General features: G+C 36.3%; 1 protein-coding gene across 9 annotated transcripts in view; it reads right to left on the bottom strand.

Moving 5' to 3' along the window:
- Positions 1-20988, bottom strand: part of TRAPPC8 (trafficking protein particle complex subunit 8) — a 56904-nt gene that overhangs the window by 24434 nt on the left and 11482 nt on the right. For 4 of the 9 annotated variants that reach the window (XR_009818604.1, XM_061994981.1, XM_061994979.1 and 1 more), the window contains exons 3-15: positions 20475-20558; positions 17609-17698; positions 16095-16269; positions 15529-15682; positions 14447-14537; positions 12836-13083; positions 11217-11332; positions 9817-9967; positions 8518-8618; positions 7014-7119; positions 5387-5518; positions 1344-1568; positions 178-286 (exon numbers count right to left, since the gene is read on the bottom strand). Coding sequence is in view for 8 of the 9 variants with exons in the window: in XM_061994981.1 (XP_061850965.1) it covers positions 178-286; positions 1344-1568; positions 5387-5518; positions 7014-7119; positions 8518-8618; positions 9817-9967; positions 11217-11332; positions 12836-13083; positions 14447-14537; positions 15529-15682; positions 16095-16269; positions 17609-17698; positions 20475-20558 (1782 nt within the window). In the remaining variant the exon portion in view is untranslated. The remainder of the gene's footprint in view (positions 1-177; positions 287-1343; positions 1569-5386; positions 5519-7013; positions 7120-8517; positions 8619-9816; positions 9968-11216; positions 11333-12835; positions 13084-14446; positions 14538-15528; positions 15683-16094; positions 16270-17608; positions 17699-20474; positions 20559-20988) is intronic. The other 5 variants (XM_061994986.1, XM_061994980.1, XM_061994987.1 and 2 more) reach the window with 3 other exon arrangements.

Consider the following 20988-nt stretch of genomic DNA (forward strand, 5'->3'; position numbering starts at 1 on the left):
TGAAAACATCTAGCAAGCAGATATGAAGCCTAAGTTTTTCTTTTAAAACTTATTTAAGAAGTTATCTTGTGACATTAGTTTTGTACAAAGATTTTTCTTTTAAATTACATCAACTCTTGTATATATTTTGGTTCCATAAACAAGGGACTTCAATCTGTTTACATAAAATTTTCTAACCTTCTGCTGGTCTTCTATCATGCCCAAAGAATACACGGGTTGCTGAGCTGTTAATATATGGTAAAGGAAGCTGTGGTAAGGGACCATCAGGTGACAGCTGGGTTACATTCTAGAGCAAAAGAGGAAAGTAGAATGTCATGCCATTGTGGAAATACATGATGTTCATGCTGTACATCGCCTATGACTGAACAATAAGAAAGTCAAGCTATAAACACTCGATGTTTGAACAGATAATGTTTTTAAGATGGAATGAATAATTTCAAATAACTGTTTTGATAGTTTGTTCTGCTTTGACAGTCTAAAGTAGTACTTTTTTCTCCAATAAGAGTTAAAAGTTTGTGAAGCACTTATGGAAAAAGGAGAATAATTCTTTTAATCCTTAACTTTAATTACTGTTGTGGACACATTACTGTTATAAACTTTATTTGATGCAAAGTTTGACTCTAAGAATTTGTTAAGCTATGTTCACTATGCTACCACCATTACACACAATCCTCATATCAGCTGAGCTGTCCACTCAAATATCAGTGTCGAGTAAAGTCTACTGTAACTCCACAAACATCACAGAAATTCTGTTTACAAACTTAAAAGACAGTAAGTAACTACACAGCCACAAGGTGTGTAAGAATTTCAGTACTAAATAATGCACACACTGTACTACAATTCAGAATCACTCTCAAACTTACAGACACCTTGATGAGTTGCTTGAGCTATAAAAACCCATATTACAGAACAAAATTCAGAAGAATGAGGAGTCCTTTATAGTACTAGACAGGGTGACAGAGCTACCTAGTCTTTCCTATCACCATAAAGTACTTCAAAAATAATCATAAAATAATCAATAGATTCACTTTCTCTAAAACAAATTGAGCTATTACAAGCTGCAATTCAGCCATGACCCTCAAAACAAAGAGTTCATTTTACTCTAATAAACACACATGCAGAGTCACACTAATACTCATCCGCGGAAGTACACTTAATACACAAAATGCAGTATATTTGGGTTTTTTGAAGCTAAAAGTAAAAAAATGAATACATCAACCATATAAAACACAACCCTGGAACAAAGTCAGTATGACAAAAATCATTTAACAATGTAATAGAAATAAAATCAGTAATAAAATTACTGATTACTCAAGGAATAAAGACAATGAAAAGTCATTTACCTTATAAACATAAAGATATTCTCTTAAAAAAGCTCCTTGCTGAGCTGGAGGTTGTTTACTGTCATTGATCAAAATATGCCTGAAGGCAGACACAGCATTGTCAAGCTGACGAAGAGTAAAGGACTGGCGACCAATAGTGAAGTTAATATGGTCTTCTGCAAGAGACCAACCTTTGCCTTTGTAGACCTGCATGGCTTGACAGTAGCAACGCAAGGCATGTTTTTTCTGCAAGAAAAAAAGAACCACCAGGTTAATTTATCAAATAATGCCATTAGCCATTCACTGTAATTGTAATATAGAAAGACTGAACAGTCACTCAGAAAAGCTAATGAAGTTTTTACTACCATCCCCCATATGCTAAACATTAGTTTGCAGAACTATATCTCGTGGCATCCAGCTGGTCAACACTAATCTAAGCACAAATTTGTTGGTTTCTAAGTTAACCAGTCTTTAATTAAGGTACTAAGATAAACACACAAATAACAAGAGAAGACTTCTTTTAGAATAGTATTCTATGTTGCTTTAGGACTGACTGCTGAGGTCCACAGAGCTCCATAGCCAAGCCTCAGGATGTAAGCTAGATTTAACACATTTCATTTCACTGCTGTAACTGAACTTCTAGTCAATTGTTGTTCAGCAAACACACTTGATACAAAATCCATTCCAAGCAAACCAATAAGACAGAGTCCTACAGTACACACAAGATAAAAAGTCCACTCGCACCAGTCACTGGGAGATAGATGCTCTGCCCCAAATCAGCTCCACAGTTCCTTTCACAGAATTGTAAGGGTTGGAAGGGACCTTTAGAGATCATCTAATCCAGGCTCCATGCAGAAGCAGGTCCACCTAGATCAGGTCACAAAGGAATGTGTCCAGGCGGGTCTTGAAGACCTCCAAGGAAGGAGACTCCACAACTCCCCTGGGCCGCCTGTGCCAGGGATCCCTCATCCTCACTGTAAAATGTTTTTTTCTTATGTTTAAGTGGAACTTCTTATGTTCCAGCTTCATCCCATTACCCCTTGTCCTGTTGCTAGATACAAAAGAAAAAAGGGATGTCATAACTTCCTTACATCCAACATTTAGATAGTTGTAAATACTAATGAGATCCCCCTCAGTCTCCTCTTCTCTAGACTAAACAGTCCCAGTTCCTACAGTCTTTCTTCACAAGGAAGATGCTCCAGCCCCCTGATTATCTTAGCGGTCCTGTGCTGGACTCTCTTCAGCACTTCCCTGTCCCTCTTGAACTGGGGAGCCCAGAACTGGACACAGGATTCCAGATGAGGCCTCACCAGGGCAGAGTAGAGGGAGAGCAGAACCTCCCTCGACCTGCTGGCCACATTCTTAATGCATCCCAGGATGTCTTTGGCCTTCTGGGCCACAAGGGCACATTGCTGGCTCATGGTTAGTTGCTTATCAACCACGACTCCCAGGTCTCTCTCTGCAGAGCTGCTCTTCAGCAGTTCGACCCCCAGCCTGTACTGGTGCAGGAGGTTGTTCCTTCCCAGGTGCAGGACTCTGCACTTGTCCTTGTTGAACCTCATGAGGTTCCCCTCTGCATAGTCTGGTGTCATCAGCGAACTTACTGAGGGTACACTCTGTCACCTCATCCAGGTCACTGATGAAGATGTTGAACAAGATTGGCCCCAGAATCGATCCCTTTGGAACTCCATTGGCCACAGGCCTCCAACTTGATTCTGTGCCACTGATCACCACCCTCTGGGTTCTGTCATTCAGCCAGGTCTTGATCCACTTCACTTTCCATTAATCCAAGTCATACTGTCTGAGCTTTCTAATGAGGATGTTGTGGGAAAGATAGTGTCAAAAGCCTTGCTGAAGTCAGGGTAGATGACATCCACTGCTTTCCCATCATCTAGCCAACGAGTTATGCCATTGTTGAAGGCCATCAGGTTGGTCAGACAGAACTTCCCCTTGGTGAATTCATGTTCACTACCTCTGATTGCCATCTTTTCTTTCCTATCTTTAGCAACTACATTGAGTATGAGTTGTTCCATCACCTTTCCAGGGATGGAGGTGAGGCTGACCAGCCCGTAGTTTCCCAGGTTGTCCGTCCTGCCCTTTTTGAAGACTGGAGTGACATTGGCCTTTCTCAGCCCTGTGGCATCTTGCCTGTACATAGATCTGGGCCCGGGCATTCAATCTCAAGTCTAGGTATTGAACATCTGCATAGATATTCACTGTACAGACAAGTCTGAGCTTCTAAAAAAAGGGAACAGCATTCCCTTACTTACAGCAGTAATGGGAAAAACCTAAGATACCTTGTAATTGGTATGGTGATAACAGCAGAGTATAAGCAGTAAATCCTTAACATTGGTAGGTATTACTGACACTTTAAAAACAAGGCATTACACTATGCAGTTGAGCAGCCTGGCTGACTTATCACCAGCATTTAGTATTTTGGTGCTTCTAGGAATATGAAAAAACACTCAAACCTACATTTACTATAACATTGAAAAAGCATTCTTTGGAAACCACCACCCCTACAAGAATTACACACAAACAAGAGAGCTGTTACATGAAGACAAAGTCAAAGCTTTACAAAACACGTGCCATCTCCCAGGCAAAGAAGTGAGATATAAAAGACCAAGATTTTTAAAAGTCTTGATGAATAGATTTCTGCCAGTACTGTATTGTCATAACAACAAACAATTGCTTGAAGAATTTTTCATTTCTGTGATTTTCCCAATTATGATAATTATACCAACACTTTCTTCACTCCTTACCAGGATAATAGAGATTGGGCAGGATGTGAGAACACACAGGGACAACAGAGCTTTGTTTCAAACAGGATTCTGATGCCTGGGTTTTTCCTTATTATTAATTTGCAATACAAATTTCTCTTTATCACAGGTTCACATTTTATCAGTAAACTAAAGTGACTGTATTCAAAGACAGACCCATAAGTAAATTTTGGTGGCTAATCTTATCAGGCATCAAGCACAAGCTATCTTTTAGAGAGTCTATCCCATAAATGAGGCAGAAATAAAGCACAAAAATTACACAAAGAATCGTACAAAAAACTTTGAGTTCATTTTCCACAATTTAGAGCTGTCTGGTTTTACTTCCATTCACATTCATGTGCAATCTGATTTGTACTGATTTAATTGCTACTTAAGTCTAAGCAGACAAATATATGCTTTACTTCATCTCATATAAACATATTTAGATGATTTCAGAACATTTTAAGGTATTTAGATGATCAGAGGTCTGGAACATCTTCCTTATGAGCAAAGGCTGCAGGAACTGCGGCTGTTCAGTCTAGAGAAGAGGAGACTGAGGGGTTCTCATCAATATTTACAAATATCTGAATGGTGGATATGAGGAGGTTGGGACATCTCTTTTTTTCTATTGTATCTAGCAACAGGACAGGGGTAATGGGAAGAAGCTGGAACATTTAAGCTCCTCTTAAACATAAGAAAAAAACCTATCTTACTGTGAGTGGAATGGAGCCCTGGCACAGGCTGCCCAGGGTCATTGAGAAATCTACTTTTCTGGAGGTCTTCAAAACCCACATGGATCCGTTCCTGTGGATCTGCTTCTACAGAGGTGTTGGACTAGATGATCTCTAAAGGTCCCTTCCAAACCCTGTCATTCCACGATTCTATGAACTGTTCACACACTGGCACCTCCATTAAAAAGCATTTGGCTAAACCACCAGGAAAAACATATTTAAACTTCACTATTACTAAATTAAAAGTTTAAAAAAAATCCCTAACTCCAGAGCTCACTCTTATATCAAAAATTAAAATTCTCCTTTACCCAATTAAAGTCTTGTATTTCGCTATGTATAAGACTGAGACCCAAAAATGAAACACATCATTTTCAAGTCCATGACCCTCAGCATTACTTCAGATACAGAAGGACTAAGTTGATCAATACAGAAGTCATTTTCCAAAAGATCACAGAGCTGAACACTTCTAAACCAAAAGTGTCAGAAGCATCTTTTTTGAGACTAACACATTTAAGATTTTTCAGATTAATTATTAAAAGAAAAAATATTTTCCATTTGGAAAGATAATACTTACCTGGCCTGCTTTACTAAACCTATGGCCAGCCAATATCATATGAAATGCGAACTTTCTAACCATGGGACTTTTCATGTTTATAAAGCAGTGGGCTGCCTGTTCCAACAGAAGTGCACTGCGAAGATCTGAATCCTGTGAAAAAGTAAAAAGGAGAATTAGCCTCAAAGTTGAATACAAGCAAAGATAACAGTAGCCCTGTTTTAATGCTAACAGGGACAAGTAAGGTGTAACAGTCCCATAAAGCTGAAGTCTCTTTTATATACAAACATTATATGTGTGTGCATATAAAAATTAATACTAAAAGTATTTTTCACTTTGTTATATGAAGTTTAATATGAAACACATTCTTTTCCAGTGGAGACTTTTATGTATCAACCTGTTTCAGTATGAGTGACAAGAGAGATATTTTCTGCTCTTTTATTTACTCAGGCTATAGTTTCTAACACTTACTATTATTTCTGAAGCACTCTGCTACTATTTCCCCTCCCTCCCCCTGCAGATATTAAAGCTAGAAACAAAAAAAATAAGAGTTTTAAAGGAAAAAGAGAGAGAAATGGAACTCAGTGAATTTGTACCACAAGAACCAAGATTTCTTAACAATGTATGATTTCTTTTTACCATCTTTTCTTCTCACGCCAAGACATAGCTACATTACTTCAACCAAGCAGAATAGAATTTACTTGATTTTACCACAACTAAATTCAATGCTACCAGTGATGTCTAAGAATGTGTCTGGACTACAGATATGCTCTGAGACACCTCTATAATATCCTGTGAAGATTTTCCTTGCTATTGCCAAATGGCAGCACAAGCACACTACGTACAATTTTAAGTCACAAAATGATCATGCAGAGACAAAAGTATTTAAATTCCTTGCTCAAATAACTCAACTGCAATATTTGGTAGCAAGTTAAAACAGCAAGAGTGAAGCTACAAAAAACACTGGCAAGAGAAACTAAGAACTATGCAAATTTATTCCATGCTTAATCTACCTCAGAAAAGGTCTCAGAAGCATCACATTTGGCACAGGTGGCCACAAAAATAGAACTAAGTACCACTTAGACTTTTCCCCAAACTACATAGGAGATGCTATACTATTATTGGTATTACATTTGTTTCACTCCTTTTCAAGCAAGACCACTTCCCAACCGTTAAAGGCCAATTCCATGTTTAATTTCCACCAATTAATATTACAGAAGCATTCAGACTAGCTTTCACTTACATAAGACTGTAAAAACTATGGAGAATTTCTGATTTTATGTAGGATAGTATCCGTTGGCTATTGCCAAGCCACAATAATATGTTTATCTCATGCGTTTTTAACTGAAGGTGTGTCATACAAGAGCTAAACAGATGTCAAAGAAAATTAGTTATAAAGTCAAAAGATAACAAATGCATATTTAGCACACTTGAAGTCAAGCAAGTCACTTGACTGGGAAAAAAAAGAACAACAGTACTAGTTTCTTCACTTGCAGTGTAAACAGTTTTCTTCACTTTGTGCTTTATAATTATCTACCTTTGGCTAGACAATATCATAGGACAAAAATTCAAAGGTAGACTAGAAGAGCTTGAATAAGTAAACAAACAGAGGGGAGACAAGAGTGGAAAAAGCTACTAAGTGTTTTACCTCACTGGTTAAACGAATCAGAAGCGCAGCTGCCTCTGAGTATTTACTTTGACTTTTTAAGATTTCAGCACTAAGCAGCACACAGCGTTCAGCCAGAACCATGTTCCTAAAGTAAAAACAATGTATTAATAAATACTTATCAAAATAAACCATGCAAAAAATTTTCACCTCAAATCTAATAAATGTCTTCCATATCACAGACTGATGTTCTGTTTTTTATTCCTCCCACAGCAAAATGAAAGTTCATTCCCTGCAAAACTACCATATACAGTTTGACACATTAAGTGTCCTATCCTACTATAATAGCAGCTTTTCAAAAGTTAAAGCTAGAGAGCATTTTGGAGGACAGTATTGTATTCACAACGGTACCAACAAAAACAATCTGGTAACCAAAAAGTTCAACAGCCACGTTGTGCTTGGTTGACCTTGATGGGTACCAGATGTCCACCAAGATGATCTGCCACATCCCCTTTTCAGTAAGCTGGAAAGAAAATCAGATTCAAAAGCCCACAGACTGAGACAAGGACGGGGATATCATTCATCAATTAGTCACAGGCAAAACAGACTTTGTTTGGGGAAGACAAAATTAATTTATTGTGAAGTAATAACAGAATAAGATAGTGACAAAAAACTAAACTTCTCCCAACTCTTCCTCCTTCTCAGGCTCAACCCTTCTACCTTCTCCTAACTTAAGGAGGGCAGAGGGACAGGGAAAAGGAGTTGCAGTCAGTTTGTAACACTCCATCTCTGCCGCTCCTTCCTTCCCAAGCTCTTCCTCTGCTTTGGCATAAGGATCTTCAAAGACACAGAGGTCTTCAAAAACGGCTTCAGCACAGGCTCTTTCCAAGGGACCTTGAGAAAATGACCATTCTAGTGGGGGTTCCCCATGGGTCAGAACTCCTGCCAGGAACCTACTCTGGCATAGGCTCTCCACAGGCTGCAGCTTCCTTCAGGGCGCTCCTGTGTGCTCTGGCAGTGGGTCTTCCACAGGCTGCAGGAGGCAGCCTGCTTCACACCTGGCTGCAGGGGAACACCTCCACCCTTCTTCCTCACTGACCTTGGTATATGCGGAACTGTTTTTTCTCACTTCTCTCACAGTTGCTGCACAGAAATTTTTACTGTTTAAGTATGTTATCTCAGAGGCACCACCAGCATTGCTGACAGGCTCAGATTTGAGCAGCAGCAAGTCCATTCTAGAGCTGGGTGAAAAATGGCTCTGTCTGACAGTGGCAGCTCCTGCTGTCTTCTCACAGAAGCCACATCTGCAGCTACCCTACTACCAAAATCTTACCACATAAATCCAATACAGAAGTTTATTAAATACTCTGTTAAGAATGGCATAGATGTCCATGTTTTCATAGATTAACTAAGATATTTTATTCTTAAAAGTTACCATTACTCTTTGATCTTAGTCACCTGGCACTATCACTGCGCAGAGGAAGAAAAAGTTAAGCCACCGAGTCTTTCAACTTTCATGAGGTCAATGTGAAAGTAAACAACATACTTGCAGATATCTCTATAGGTCTGAATTGCTGTTTCCATATAATGAGCAGGATATGGTCTAGGAGCTCCAGGCTGAAGAAAAGCTGATACTGCTGCCATTTCCTGCAAAAGAAATTCAGTACTGCCACTGTAGTTTTTTTCCACAAATTTTAAACCTCAATGAACATGTTTCAACAGCTACTAGTTCAAGATCTTCACCAAATCAGTTACTGGCATATAACTGTACCCAACATATTGTAACAGATAAAAGGTCTCATATAATAGCTTATTTATGGCTCTGCTTGTAATCAAATTCACACTCACAGAAGTGTATTCAGTTGATGATACTCCCAACACTATTCAGAAGCAAAGAAGTACTGAATCAATGCAAGTCCAAGAGAATTTCCTATTGCAGCAACAATCTTTCTGATTAAGTAGCACAACCGTCTATTTTAAGATGAGGACAGTTTTCTCTTTTAAGTTAATTTACATACTAGAATTTCCTTGGAAGCTGAGAAAACATGCACTCCAAAAATTTTACTTCTTTCCTTACTGGGTGAAGATAGTACAGAACAACTTCTCTAACCTAAGTAAAGGCTAAGACTTGTGGGTTGCAAAAATTGTAATTAAGACCTCTACAAACCATTCATTAAGAAGTTCAGGTAACTTTTCAGATTATCCAAATGCAGAGCTACTGTCTGCACTGCAAAAATACACATTTATGTAAAAGTTTTACATCAAATAAAACTATGCTTCCACAGCTCTATAAAGTAAAAGTTCAAAACTTTATCATGTTAACTAGGCTAAAGTCTACAAAATACAGCTTCTAAAAATTGTTAAGACAAGCTTCTTACTTTTCCCCAGTTTCCCCATTTATCTTGTTGAAAATTGTTAGTCACACATACCTTCAATCATAAGAGAAATTAATGAACAAGCATATGTTTACAGTGAAGTTTAGCAGTGTCATACTCAAACTATAACCCTCAAGCCTTATAAAAAAAAAATGCACAGTACCATATTTCCACCAACAAATAGAAACTTTATGCTACAAGTCTAAAGATCCATTTTGCTGGAGGTTGCATTCTATGTATTCTTCTTTCCATATTTCACATTTTAATAATTCTTCCATTTTTATTCACACTCCTATTCCCTTCACAGAACAACAGCCAATAGAAATGAGAACACTATAGGAATCACTAAAGATATGCAGTAGTCCCTTATAGATTTGGAGGGAAGAGTTTGTATTTTTGTTACCTTCAGACAAATATTAGAGATTACTATGGAAAGTTCACAGAATGTTTATGCTATATGAAGTACCAACCAGTGCTCCAGCTGCATAAAGCATTGCCTGATCATTTAAGAAGTCTTTCTTTGCTGTATGGTAACAGCTATATGCAAGTTCATAGTGTTGCACCAAAAAGCACAAGTCTGCCATTTTCCGGATTTGAAGCTCTGGTGCTTCTGGTGGATACCTATAAATACAAATATTTAAATTCAAAGTCATAATTTTAATAAATAGAGCAAGACATGCTCTATAAAGTCATCTACTCATCTTAATTTCTATTCACAAAGTAAGAATAAAAACCACATTACTTCAGCTTTACTCAAAAAACATCTAAGAAAACTGAAACTCTCTCCTTTCTTTTGGTCCCAACGCCCTGCTTGCCAATTAACAAGATTCCCTGTGCCACTAACATTCAAAGCAAAGATTTCTTTTAGCCAAGAAATACTGAAAAAGTACGCAGCTATCTCAAACTGCTCAGTAAGGTGAGCTGTTAAACAGCTGTATGAGAGTGAAAAAAAAGACTTTGGTCACTTAGCTGTAGTTATTTCTCCCTATTGAAAGAAAAAATCCACTAAAAAGAACATGCCTTATGCAAAAGCACTAGGCAAGTTCCTGTCCTCTGCAAGCAATCTAACCTTTGACTTGTCAAATATATATGAATCATTTCAGAGAAGATCAAATACATTTTCACAAACACTTGTTTTGAGGAGACTTTGTAGGAAGCAAGCCATGCTTACAAGTTATATACAGAAAGCTGAAATTAATGACATTTTCATTATGAATCCAAAAAGACACTCAATATATGAATTTAACTCTGTGTCAGGGACAAACTTCGACCAAGTAATTCCAAAGACCTATTTAGACTTCTGTAGTTAAGATTAAAAGAGTGCTTCCCATGATTATACATCCTCATTCATAGTGAGAAATTGTAAAGTACAGAATGAATATTCTGGAAAAATTTAACATCCGGTTTTAGTGTAAAACACAGGTGCAAAAAGTATGATACAAAACACACCTGCAAAAGTAATACACTTAATATTCAACTGCAGTAAGTTACATAGCTATATAAACAAATACCTATACATGGTGTTTGGCTTAAATAAAAAAAGGCTTGTACCAATTTAAAATATTATGGCAGACTATAGCTTATTTTTATTACTATTGCTCTTTAAAATGTATGTTCTTTGTAACTTAGAAATCTTCACCATAAATGTAGCAGGAAGATAGCTCTAAGTAGCTTCTTTCATTCTATTTCCTTTAACCTCTGCTACGCCTTTATTGTACACATTTGGGCATAGTAATTTTCGTGATTTCTCCAATTAAGGTCTTTTACAATATTGTTGATTTAGCTCACTCTGCAGAACACCAAACACATACAGACTTTCCCTCCCAAAAAGAGAGGTACATTAGTTTAGATGTAAAGATAAATTACTTACAGCAAACCAGAAGTATTCTTCAGTTCATTCATACTTTTCTCTGGAACTTTGCTACCACTAAACCATTTTTTAGTAGCAGAAAACAGTGATCGACTCAAGCCCTTCCGGGATATTAACTGCAAAAAACCACTAAATTAGAACACAACATTGCAAGAGACATATTAATACATGTTAAACTAATATAAAAATCCAAGCTTTAAGTCTTCCCAAATGCTGTTTTTTCCATAAATCAGAAGTAAATAGAAACAGTGAGAGAACTAAAAGCACATGCCTTTGAAATGAATCGCTGACACTGAGAATAAATATATGAATTGCAACTTCTATTTCAGACAAATGAGGTTCCCCATTGTTGCTGTAAACTGTAAACATCTAAATGCTAAGAACTGAAATAGTCAACATATCTGTTTGAAATCTAACAGAATATCTAATTTCTGGTACTAGTCTAACCTAAAATCTAGACTAAGTACATACTTCAAGAGTGAACATTTTTCTCGTCACCACCTATATAAAGCATTACCACATTCTGAATACCGATTTCACGTGTAAAGGGTCCTAGTCATGCCTGCAAGCAAGGCTACATAACTTTATTCTTTTAGATAATTTCCACTAACAAAGAAACTTCCTCAGGGACTCACCATTCCCAAGATCTCCAGTGAACTACATTTCTTTTTAAATATAATCGTAAAAGATAGATTTGTAATGGTAAGGCTGGTCGCTACATTTTGTGTATGTACTTTTTTCCACCTCTGAACATGGTACTCCCACAAGTCAATTCAGGAGAGACTGTTCCTTACAGAACATGATACTTAGTAGCAAAACACCTCATACTTAGAAATGTAACTTGACAATTTAATCAAAATATAGAATCCAGATAATAGATTGATATTTGGGTCCAAGTCTAACACTAAATACAATTTTTTGAATGTACTAATGCCAAGTCAATCCCCTACTCCAGCTGTTTAATACCATATAAAAGTGAAACACTTAGAAAGGACCTTACTGTGACAGAAATAAGTCAAGGTCATGCATTAAAGTTAACATACATATGATGTTAACTACCACACTTCCAAAAATCCTACTTTGAGAGAAGCATATTCCGTTGGAAAAATTGCAGATATCAAAACAGAATTGCATGATTTAAGGTATCCATGCATTTCTCCCACTGTCATGAAGTAGGAATTGAAGCATGGAGCTTTTTTTTTTTTCCAGACAATTATTGATGAAAACACATTTCTCAGCTTCAGTTGTGCATTTCAATGTTGCAACACAAAAGGTACATTTTGCTCCCTGTGCCAGAACTGTCCAGAAACATAAAATATGAAGATTTTATGAGTAAAGGTAGATAACCCTGATAGTAGTTCAGACAGGCTTTCACTAAGAAGTCACCTTACACTAAAGCTCTATTGATATGAATTGGGGTTGGTTTCAAAAGACAAATTCAGAATAAAAAAAATATAACTTTGATTATTTCTGTAAAATTTACTTACAGTTATCAATAAGAACATTGAATCATTAGATGCAGAAGGAAACAATTTCAAAAGAGATTGTTGGATAACTGGATTTGTACCTCAACTATTTTTTCTCACTACAACACAAATTGTGTTAAAGAGTAAACTGACCTGATCATTAAGTTGTCGAATTGTCTTCTCTATATGTGGCAAAAGTCCCCTAAATGTGAATTCCTGTATGAACTGTCTAATTCTATCGTGGTCTGTGAGCGTTAAACAAGCACCATGAGGCATTCCAGAATTTGATTTCTTTGAGTCTTGTGATGATGAAGCAGCCTTTATGTAGTCAGTGCTATCCAAACTGCCACTGGGATGATCCAGTTGAAGGGGGTGAGCCTTCAGGTTATTTGACAGGCCATCTATTAAAAGATCAGAATAAAAACTTTAGTAAGTACAAAGTTACTTAGAAATTACATAAACTCCAAAATATTTATCAACCTAGTTTACCGTTTTCCTTACTCAGTACTCTGTTAAGCAAATCTATGCACCAATTTTTCTTCACTACAGCCCAATGCTGAGCAAAGAGCCGCAAAGCACTACTGAAGCATTATATCACTGCCAAAATTTACCAAAAAGCACAGGAACTAAAAACGTAGGTAAATATGTATGTAAAAATGTATGGATTTGGTTCTTCACTACAGTGCAAAGAAGCCCCAAGCGTGCTGACTAGTATCAACAACACTGAAGAAAAGTCAAATATTTATAAAAAGTCAGAAATGTGGCAATTGCTACAACAGCTCCATTGGATCCATTCACTCTTTTCTGTTTTAAGGTTAAAAAAAAGCCACCTCATTTTGCACACTTTTTGAGCAATCATGATGTAAAACAACTTCCAAAGTCCTTTTAGTTCACTGAGAAAGGCTGCTGACTACTATTTTACCTCACTATCCAAACTAGGCTGAGACACTGTTTGCTAAGACTTAAATAGCTCTCATTTATTATTTCCTTTCTGGATAACAAAATCAGATTGCTTTATCTGCCTCTAGCTAACACTAAGCAAAGTTGGGCTGTGAAAAAAAAAATCCTTAATGGATTTTACTCTTGAAATGTAAAGCTGGGGGTGTAAAGTTCAATCTGCAACCTGCAGACTACATCCAGGCTGTAAAGCCCTAGAAAAAGTCACTTTTTTAGGCAACCACAGGCTCCTCTACATACTCTAGGTCTCCCCACATCCTTCCAGTCAGGTATGAAAGATTTGGGCTGAGTCATGCCAAACAGTGTGGAGTACTTTCACTTCTTCCCTGTTTGCTGATCCTTCTCATCTAAATTCTACACAGCTGCCTTAAAAAAGAATTAAGGTCATGCATTAACTTACATTCAATTTTATTTACTGTCCTCTACCATCCATGAGATCAATTGCAAGGCAACTTCTTCCAGTGAACTTATTTTGTAAGCCACTACTCTTATCATTTCCAGATTTAAAACAAAAAACGAAGACAAAAAGTCCTAAGCTTCCAGGGTGCATCAGAGCATGAAAACCAGAACTTTTATTATGATGACAATTAACCACTTAATCCTACATTATTTTTTAGTAATTGTATGAGTTTGCAGACTATATGCTTTATCTTGGAAAAGATGATCACAATACATCAATAGTCATCTGATTAAAGCTGTATCTTTGAATTGCCACCAATCCAGTAGATGGGCACCACAACATTTTTCTTTACAGATACCACAATAAATGCTATCACATTAATGTTTTGATAAAAGTTATCAAAATACCTTTAATTTCATTGTCTAAGCCATCTGCTATCAAGTGATCAGCAGTCTTGTTTGAAGTGACAGTATAAGGACAATCTTCATAGCAATCCTGCTAGAAAAAAAGAAAACAGAAAACTTGTAAGAATATTGGAGCACCACAACAAAAGTCAGTCAACATTAGTTCACTTTAATAACAGTTAACTGTATCTTCTGGCCTGCTCAAATATCTCCACTGTCAATTAAACAAAACAACTCCAACTCTTACACAGCAATACCTACAGCAGTGAAAATATGCCCCTTAAAGAAATTTCCGAGCAAGTTCATATAAAAAAAATAATCTATGTTGGACAGTTGATGTGTGACAGAAAAAAAGGTCAATTAAGTTTATGGTGGAACATTGCTTACTGGTCCTCTTAGCTTACCAAATATGAGATATTTTGGTAATATTTTCTGTGAGCCAGATTTGATAAACACTACCATGACACAAACAAACCTTTTATCAGTTAACACTGCAGGTCAGCCAAACTAAAGGAATATTTTTGATCCTGAAGCCAAAAATACAGACATTTATGGCAAGTTGCACTCAAGAGTCTGAGCTCGCACACACTATCATTTGCCATTTTAGCAGATGATAGACCAGACTGGGCTGCAAGAAGTTACCAAAAAACCCACATATAACCTCACAAAACAATACACCCACACTGTTCAGTGAAGCACAGAAGCATGGGGAAAAAAATTCAACTTTAAAGAGTGAAGAATGTTAATCAAAATAAGGTAAAAAGTTAGTATGAATAGGACACTTTTGATGTTACTTACTTGTGTCACTGCATTAAGCACAAGTTCATAACTTCAGTGCTCCCGTCAGTTTATTTCAGACCATCTAGTATTTCAGTGCTCCTTACTGTCAATTTAAATAGCACAGAGGATAGTTCTTCGACAGAGGACTTATCTTATGCCCTCACAAAAAGTCAGAGCTATGTTAGAACTGCCTTGACTACTAACCAACTGTACAGAAAAAAATATATAATACTAAGGCAAATTTATCATCATTAAAGTGGGCTTTCATATGGACCTTACAAAATATTCTTGGAATACTGTAATACCTGGTTCTGGATAGTGTATTTCTGAAGGTACTGGCTCCAAGGATCTGGTATCTGTTCATCTATTCCTCTATTTGACATCCGAGAATTTATTTTCAGCAAATAGCAACCCTGAGTTCCATACCTCTGTTTCATCTCTTCATAAATAGAGTCAGCTCTGGAAAAACAAAAGAAAAAAAAAAAAGCGAAAAACACCCCACATTTACCCTGTCTTGATATTAAACCACTTTTATTCTGTGTACTGCAACATGCTGTTTTACACTATTATCCATAGGTATTAAAAATCTCCTGTTTTTAAAGCAGTTTTTGACGCTGAGTGAAACTGAGAATCTTTGAGAATTAGTTCAGTGAGACAGATGCTTTCTTTGCTATGTCAAGAAACTAAAGCTGGTTCTTTTAATTTTATATGAACACAAGAAGTAGATATAAAAATAATACTACAGGAAATCTCTCTTGATAACAGCCAGCATACTAGTTGGTGGATCCTAGTGGGTCTAATAGCCAAATTTATAAACACAGAGATGAACGCTGACTGAAATGTTTAAGTTCATTGAATGCAGAAGACCCACCTTTGCTCTTCTCCTGTGCCTACGTCATGCAGTAACACATAGTATTTGAGTGTGTTTGGTATAAACCACTTGGGATATAGGTATTCATTACTATGCTGAATTCGATGTTGCTCTTGAGACAGCTTCAGAAATTGCTCCAGAGGCTCTGGTTCACCAGAAGAAACTACAAGCATACCTAAATTTGTGTTAAGGACATTTACCAAAAGAATCCAGAAACCGCCATCAAATAAAACAGAGTGTAAAATAAATCAGATGAATCCAAGTTTAAACCTGTAAAACACATTACCCAAAAATATGTGCAATAAGAATCTGACCTTAGTCTTGATAAACACCATTTAAATAGTCAATTAACTAATACTTGTAACCTGAGATAAAACAATATTTTGCATTAATTCGGACATTGAATCTAAGTTTAAGTCAATCCATGATAGCTAACAGTTCTTTTAAGATTTCAGATACAGACTAACTGTTCAGATATGAAATATAACTGAAATTCGTTCCCAGACTACTTCAGTTTTCAACTTCCAAGAAGAAGAGACTTTTAAGTTATCACCTGACCAACAATAATGGCCAGTATTCATGAACACAGCAATATCTGAGTAAAAAGCAGAAGCATTCAGATTTTTATTTCAATGGAGCTACACAGCTATTAAGAAGGAACATCTTGCTCTGCCACATCTATTCCGCAAGCCAAAGAGGTTCATTCAGAGAAATCAGAAAGCAAGGTATTATTTTAAATGTTACAAAAATTCAGGAGTCAAAAGCCAGAATCAATGTTTTTGCTTAGTTAATTCTGCACAAATGATTCTCTCTGATGGCTACTATCATACTTGCTTCTCCATATTGAACTTGTAAAATATAGTAAAGAGTTAGGGACAGAGTGTTATGAAACTGGCAGCATTAGAATTATTGCAAAGTAAAATACCAGCTACATCATGAAACAATGCATATTTTCACATGCATTTTTTTACAATATGCATTAAAAAAAAAAAGCAAATTATGCATATTTTTACAATGCATTTAAAAAAAAGAGCTAGAAAGCATTTAAGCAACTTTCCAGGCTTCTTTTTGTCCAAAAGAGCTCAAGGTTTACCAATTTTCCAGAAGGCTCTCCTTCAACCTCCCCCCATATCTGCTAGAAAAAAACTTCAAAAAACAGGATGTATATCCCAAACACTCAGGCCTGTTGTACACAACAGACAGTCCTGTTGTACACAACAGATACCTAAAGAGCTGCAGTAGAAAGCAATTACAGATGAGGAAGTTTTGTTTACAGATAGTAACTTAGAGTTCAGTTTGACACAAATTTTTTAAAAAGAAATTCAAAGAAACCACAAGGAAAATCCTACCTCTCTCATCAAATTATTCTGTATAATAAGACATATTGATAAGACATATTTCAAATCATAATGGCAAAGAGCATTATTGCAAAATTTAAAAGTCTCCCACATTATCCTTCTGCAGCCAGCTGTAACAGCCTTCACTAGAAAGGTCTGTAACTTTCAAAAGGATACATGCAACATAGTGGTTTAAGAATTCATGATCTGATGCAGGCATGGACTGAAGAAAGCACTCTCTGTAAGACTCAAACCAAGGAGTAGTAGCTGGAATACACAATAAGATGGGATTCATTAGAATAGTCAAGTGAAATATAAATACTCATTTATGAAAAGGAAAGTGAAGCTTGCAAACTCTTGACAAGGTTTGCATGGCAGGGGAAAGGAGGAACAGTCTAAGGGAAAGCATCTAAAATACATACAAGTGGGAGAAACAGTAACACTTTGAATCAAATCCAGTGAAACTGAATAATATCTTAAGCATCAGCTTCCTCAGTACTATAGGCTCACATGCATTCAGACCTTGTTAGGAGTAACTACTCTTTACCAGTCCTTTAACCACACACATTCAGGAATGACAAACAAATAAGATTTCCTCTAACAGTCACAGAATTTGCCTTAGCTAGGGATGTAAGAACAGACCAAGAAGCGAAATTAATTATTGAGAATTTAGACAAACAAACCAGGCTGTTTCTCTAAAGCTTTTTGCAAGTGTTGTGACTTAACTTGAACAGTCATCCCCTTCCTCTGCCATGCTAAAATAAACAGTTCCTTTGTCAGATTGCAAAGCAGAGATCCTAAAAGCTAGAAGCTCAGATATGATCTGTGCTGTTAATGCCTTATAATGTTAAGCTGTCATGTTCAAAAGCTCTTTATTTTTCAAAGACTAATAAATCAAGGGTTATCAAGTATGTCAGGGACATTCAAAGAACATATAAACTTAAAAATCTTGTCTGTTTCTTTCCACTCCAACTATCAGTCAAGCAATAAAAATATTACCTCTTCCTCCAAGCCTGTTTTACACCATCTCAATTATACAACTACTTCCCTTGAGTGAGGGGGGGAAAAAAAAGAAAAGCTTTAAGACTAAAATCAGTCTGAAGTTAGCTGGAATCCAGTGTAAACTCGCCTGCAAACTAGAAAACAGTAACTAGTACAGAAAAAAATGCATTAATAAAAAGATCCTTAAGGTATTTATTTTCTATATATGGCCACAAGAAAATACAGTCCATTAACTCATATAAGAATTTCTAATCCTTTGTAAACCTCTCCCACTGCCTTTCTCCCCCACAAAAAAACAAACCAAAACAAATATCACCAAAAAAAAAACCCCAACTTGATTTCTTAGTTGACTTTAGGAAATTTCGTTTCATTTTTATGTTGAAATTATCTTCTGCATTAAGTTAATGCATTTTGTTTAATCCTACATTGTCAGGCCATCTTACATCAGCTTTGGTCAAAGTCAGATAGTCACACTTCATAACTGAACTCAGTCTAGCACATATCACAAAAAAGGTCAACAGCAGCAAAAGTTCTAGCAACTGCTCTCTAAGCACTCATCTAGGGTATAACAAATTTGTGGCTTTAAAGTCCTATATGTAAATATGTCAACTACTACGGTAAATACAGCTTGTTTTTGAAAACAAGCCATGAGAAAGTGACTCATTAGGATATTTTTCACAAGTAGTAACTCCAACTCAAACCAAAACGCTAATCTATTCAAGGCAAAAACTTCAACCATGTTTTAGTTTGAAGCTCTGTTTTCTGTTTGTTTTACAACTGAATCATCACAAAAAAAGTTTTAAAATATCTGACACAATTATATACAGGGAAGTACTAGTTTGTTTTGTGGGGTGGGGCTTTTTTCCCCCCTTCCCCTTTCTCATTCAGACTATTAAGTACCTTGAAAGTGGCTACAAACTGGACTCTCTCTACACAACTACAACACACATTAACAGTATTAATTCAAGGGCATTTACAGTGCTGTACTCATTTGTAATAGATACATAAAATAATAAACATGTACTATGTTCAAAAACAATATTTGAAAAAATTGTCATGGTTGTAACATCTCACAACACAATACAGCAGTACATAGCAACACTTGTCATTTAGGTACACAGACGGGTATATTTTGCATTTTTTCAGTTACCAGTATACTGGTAATGTTACCAGTATACTAAACAAGCAGAACTGAAGTTTAGGCAAACTTGTGATAAAAGTACTGGTAAGTAATACTCATAGATAATATCTTAAGAATGAGAAGTCCACTTCATGATGATTTTAGCTACCTGACAAAGATGAATTTCAGATAACAGTACTCTAGAACATTCAGAGAAGTAGGCATTTAGCAGCATCTCAACAGTCACTATTGAAGGACTGCCGTTAGTAACTGAAGGTATAAACTTAGTCAAAATCTAAAACTGATAACCATCAAAATTTTTCTCTTGCATACCATACCACAGAGCTTCTGTAAGCTGAGAGGTCAATAATCACTTCATTTTGGTAATAATTGGTCTTATAAACTAGGTAAAAGAGTATTAGAAAGCATCTGTATTTTTGAAGAGAGACATACAGAAGTAAGAATGTCAAGACAGCAGAGGTATTTGTGTTCTAAGTATAGGCAGCACTACAGTTCCAGTATGAAAAGCACTACCATCCCCCCAAGAAGGAAGTTCTATAGAGAAGTAGAAAGAATTTACATGTGCAGTACACAGTGACGGTATACAGTTCCATAGGATCAAACAAGACAGTACTTTTACAGCATCAGGTCATTTCCCACCACCACTCTGCACTTACTGACTGCAAGTAAAGACCAAATGATTTAGATTAACAAGAGCAGAAATGTGACTAAAAGAAAAATTAAACAACCATCACCAACAATTTTTCATTTAGGGGAGAAAAAAAAAAAATGGAGGAACACACATCTACGCCAAAAAGTGCTAAACAGTTGTAGCAGATGGTAAGGAAAGGTGGATGGGGCACATGGAAAAGGAATAAAGGGCAATTTGGCAAATTGGCACCAACCACAAAAAAAAAATACCTGAATAAAACGTGGATGTGTTCAGTTCCATCAGAGTCTCTTTCCAATTACTGTACCAAGGAACACTAGCTTTAACTGAGCGATCTGATAGAAAAAACATGATATCATTATACTAAAAAGGGTCAGGTGCAAACACACTATTGGCTTTTATGCTCTGGTAGCATGAAGTAGGAAATCTATACCATACAGGTCCATCAGGGACTGAAGACATTTTATTCCAACTAACTTAATCATGAACATTTCAGGCTCTTCAACATTTGACAGTGTAACTCAATAGATACCAATATTAATGTCTGGTTCAGACCAAACTCTGGGCTTGAATAAAAGTAGTAAACTACTGTAAAATACTAAATAATTAAGTTATATTAAGTTATATTTAGACATCATTGATATTTTTCTATATTTTTTAATATAAATGTAAGACATTAATTTCTGAGATTTCTCCGTGCATAGTACTACAGCTAAAAAAACAGATGTTAGCTGCTGAAAGTGGTTGCCCTAACACTCTCCCTTA

The sequence above is a fragment of the Colius striatus genome, chromosome 4 (genome assembly GCF_028858725.1).
Source record: "Colius striatus isolate bColStr4 chromosome 4, bColStr4.1.hap1, whole genome shotgun sequence".
Lineage (NCBI taxonomy): Eukaryota > Metazoa > Chordata > Aves > Coliiformes > Coliidae > Colius > Colius striatus.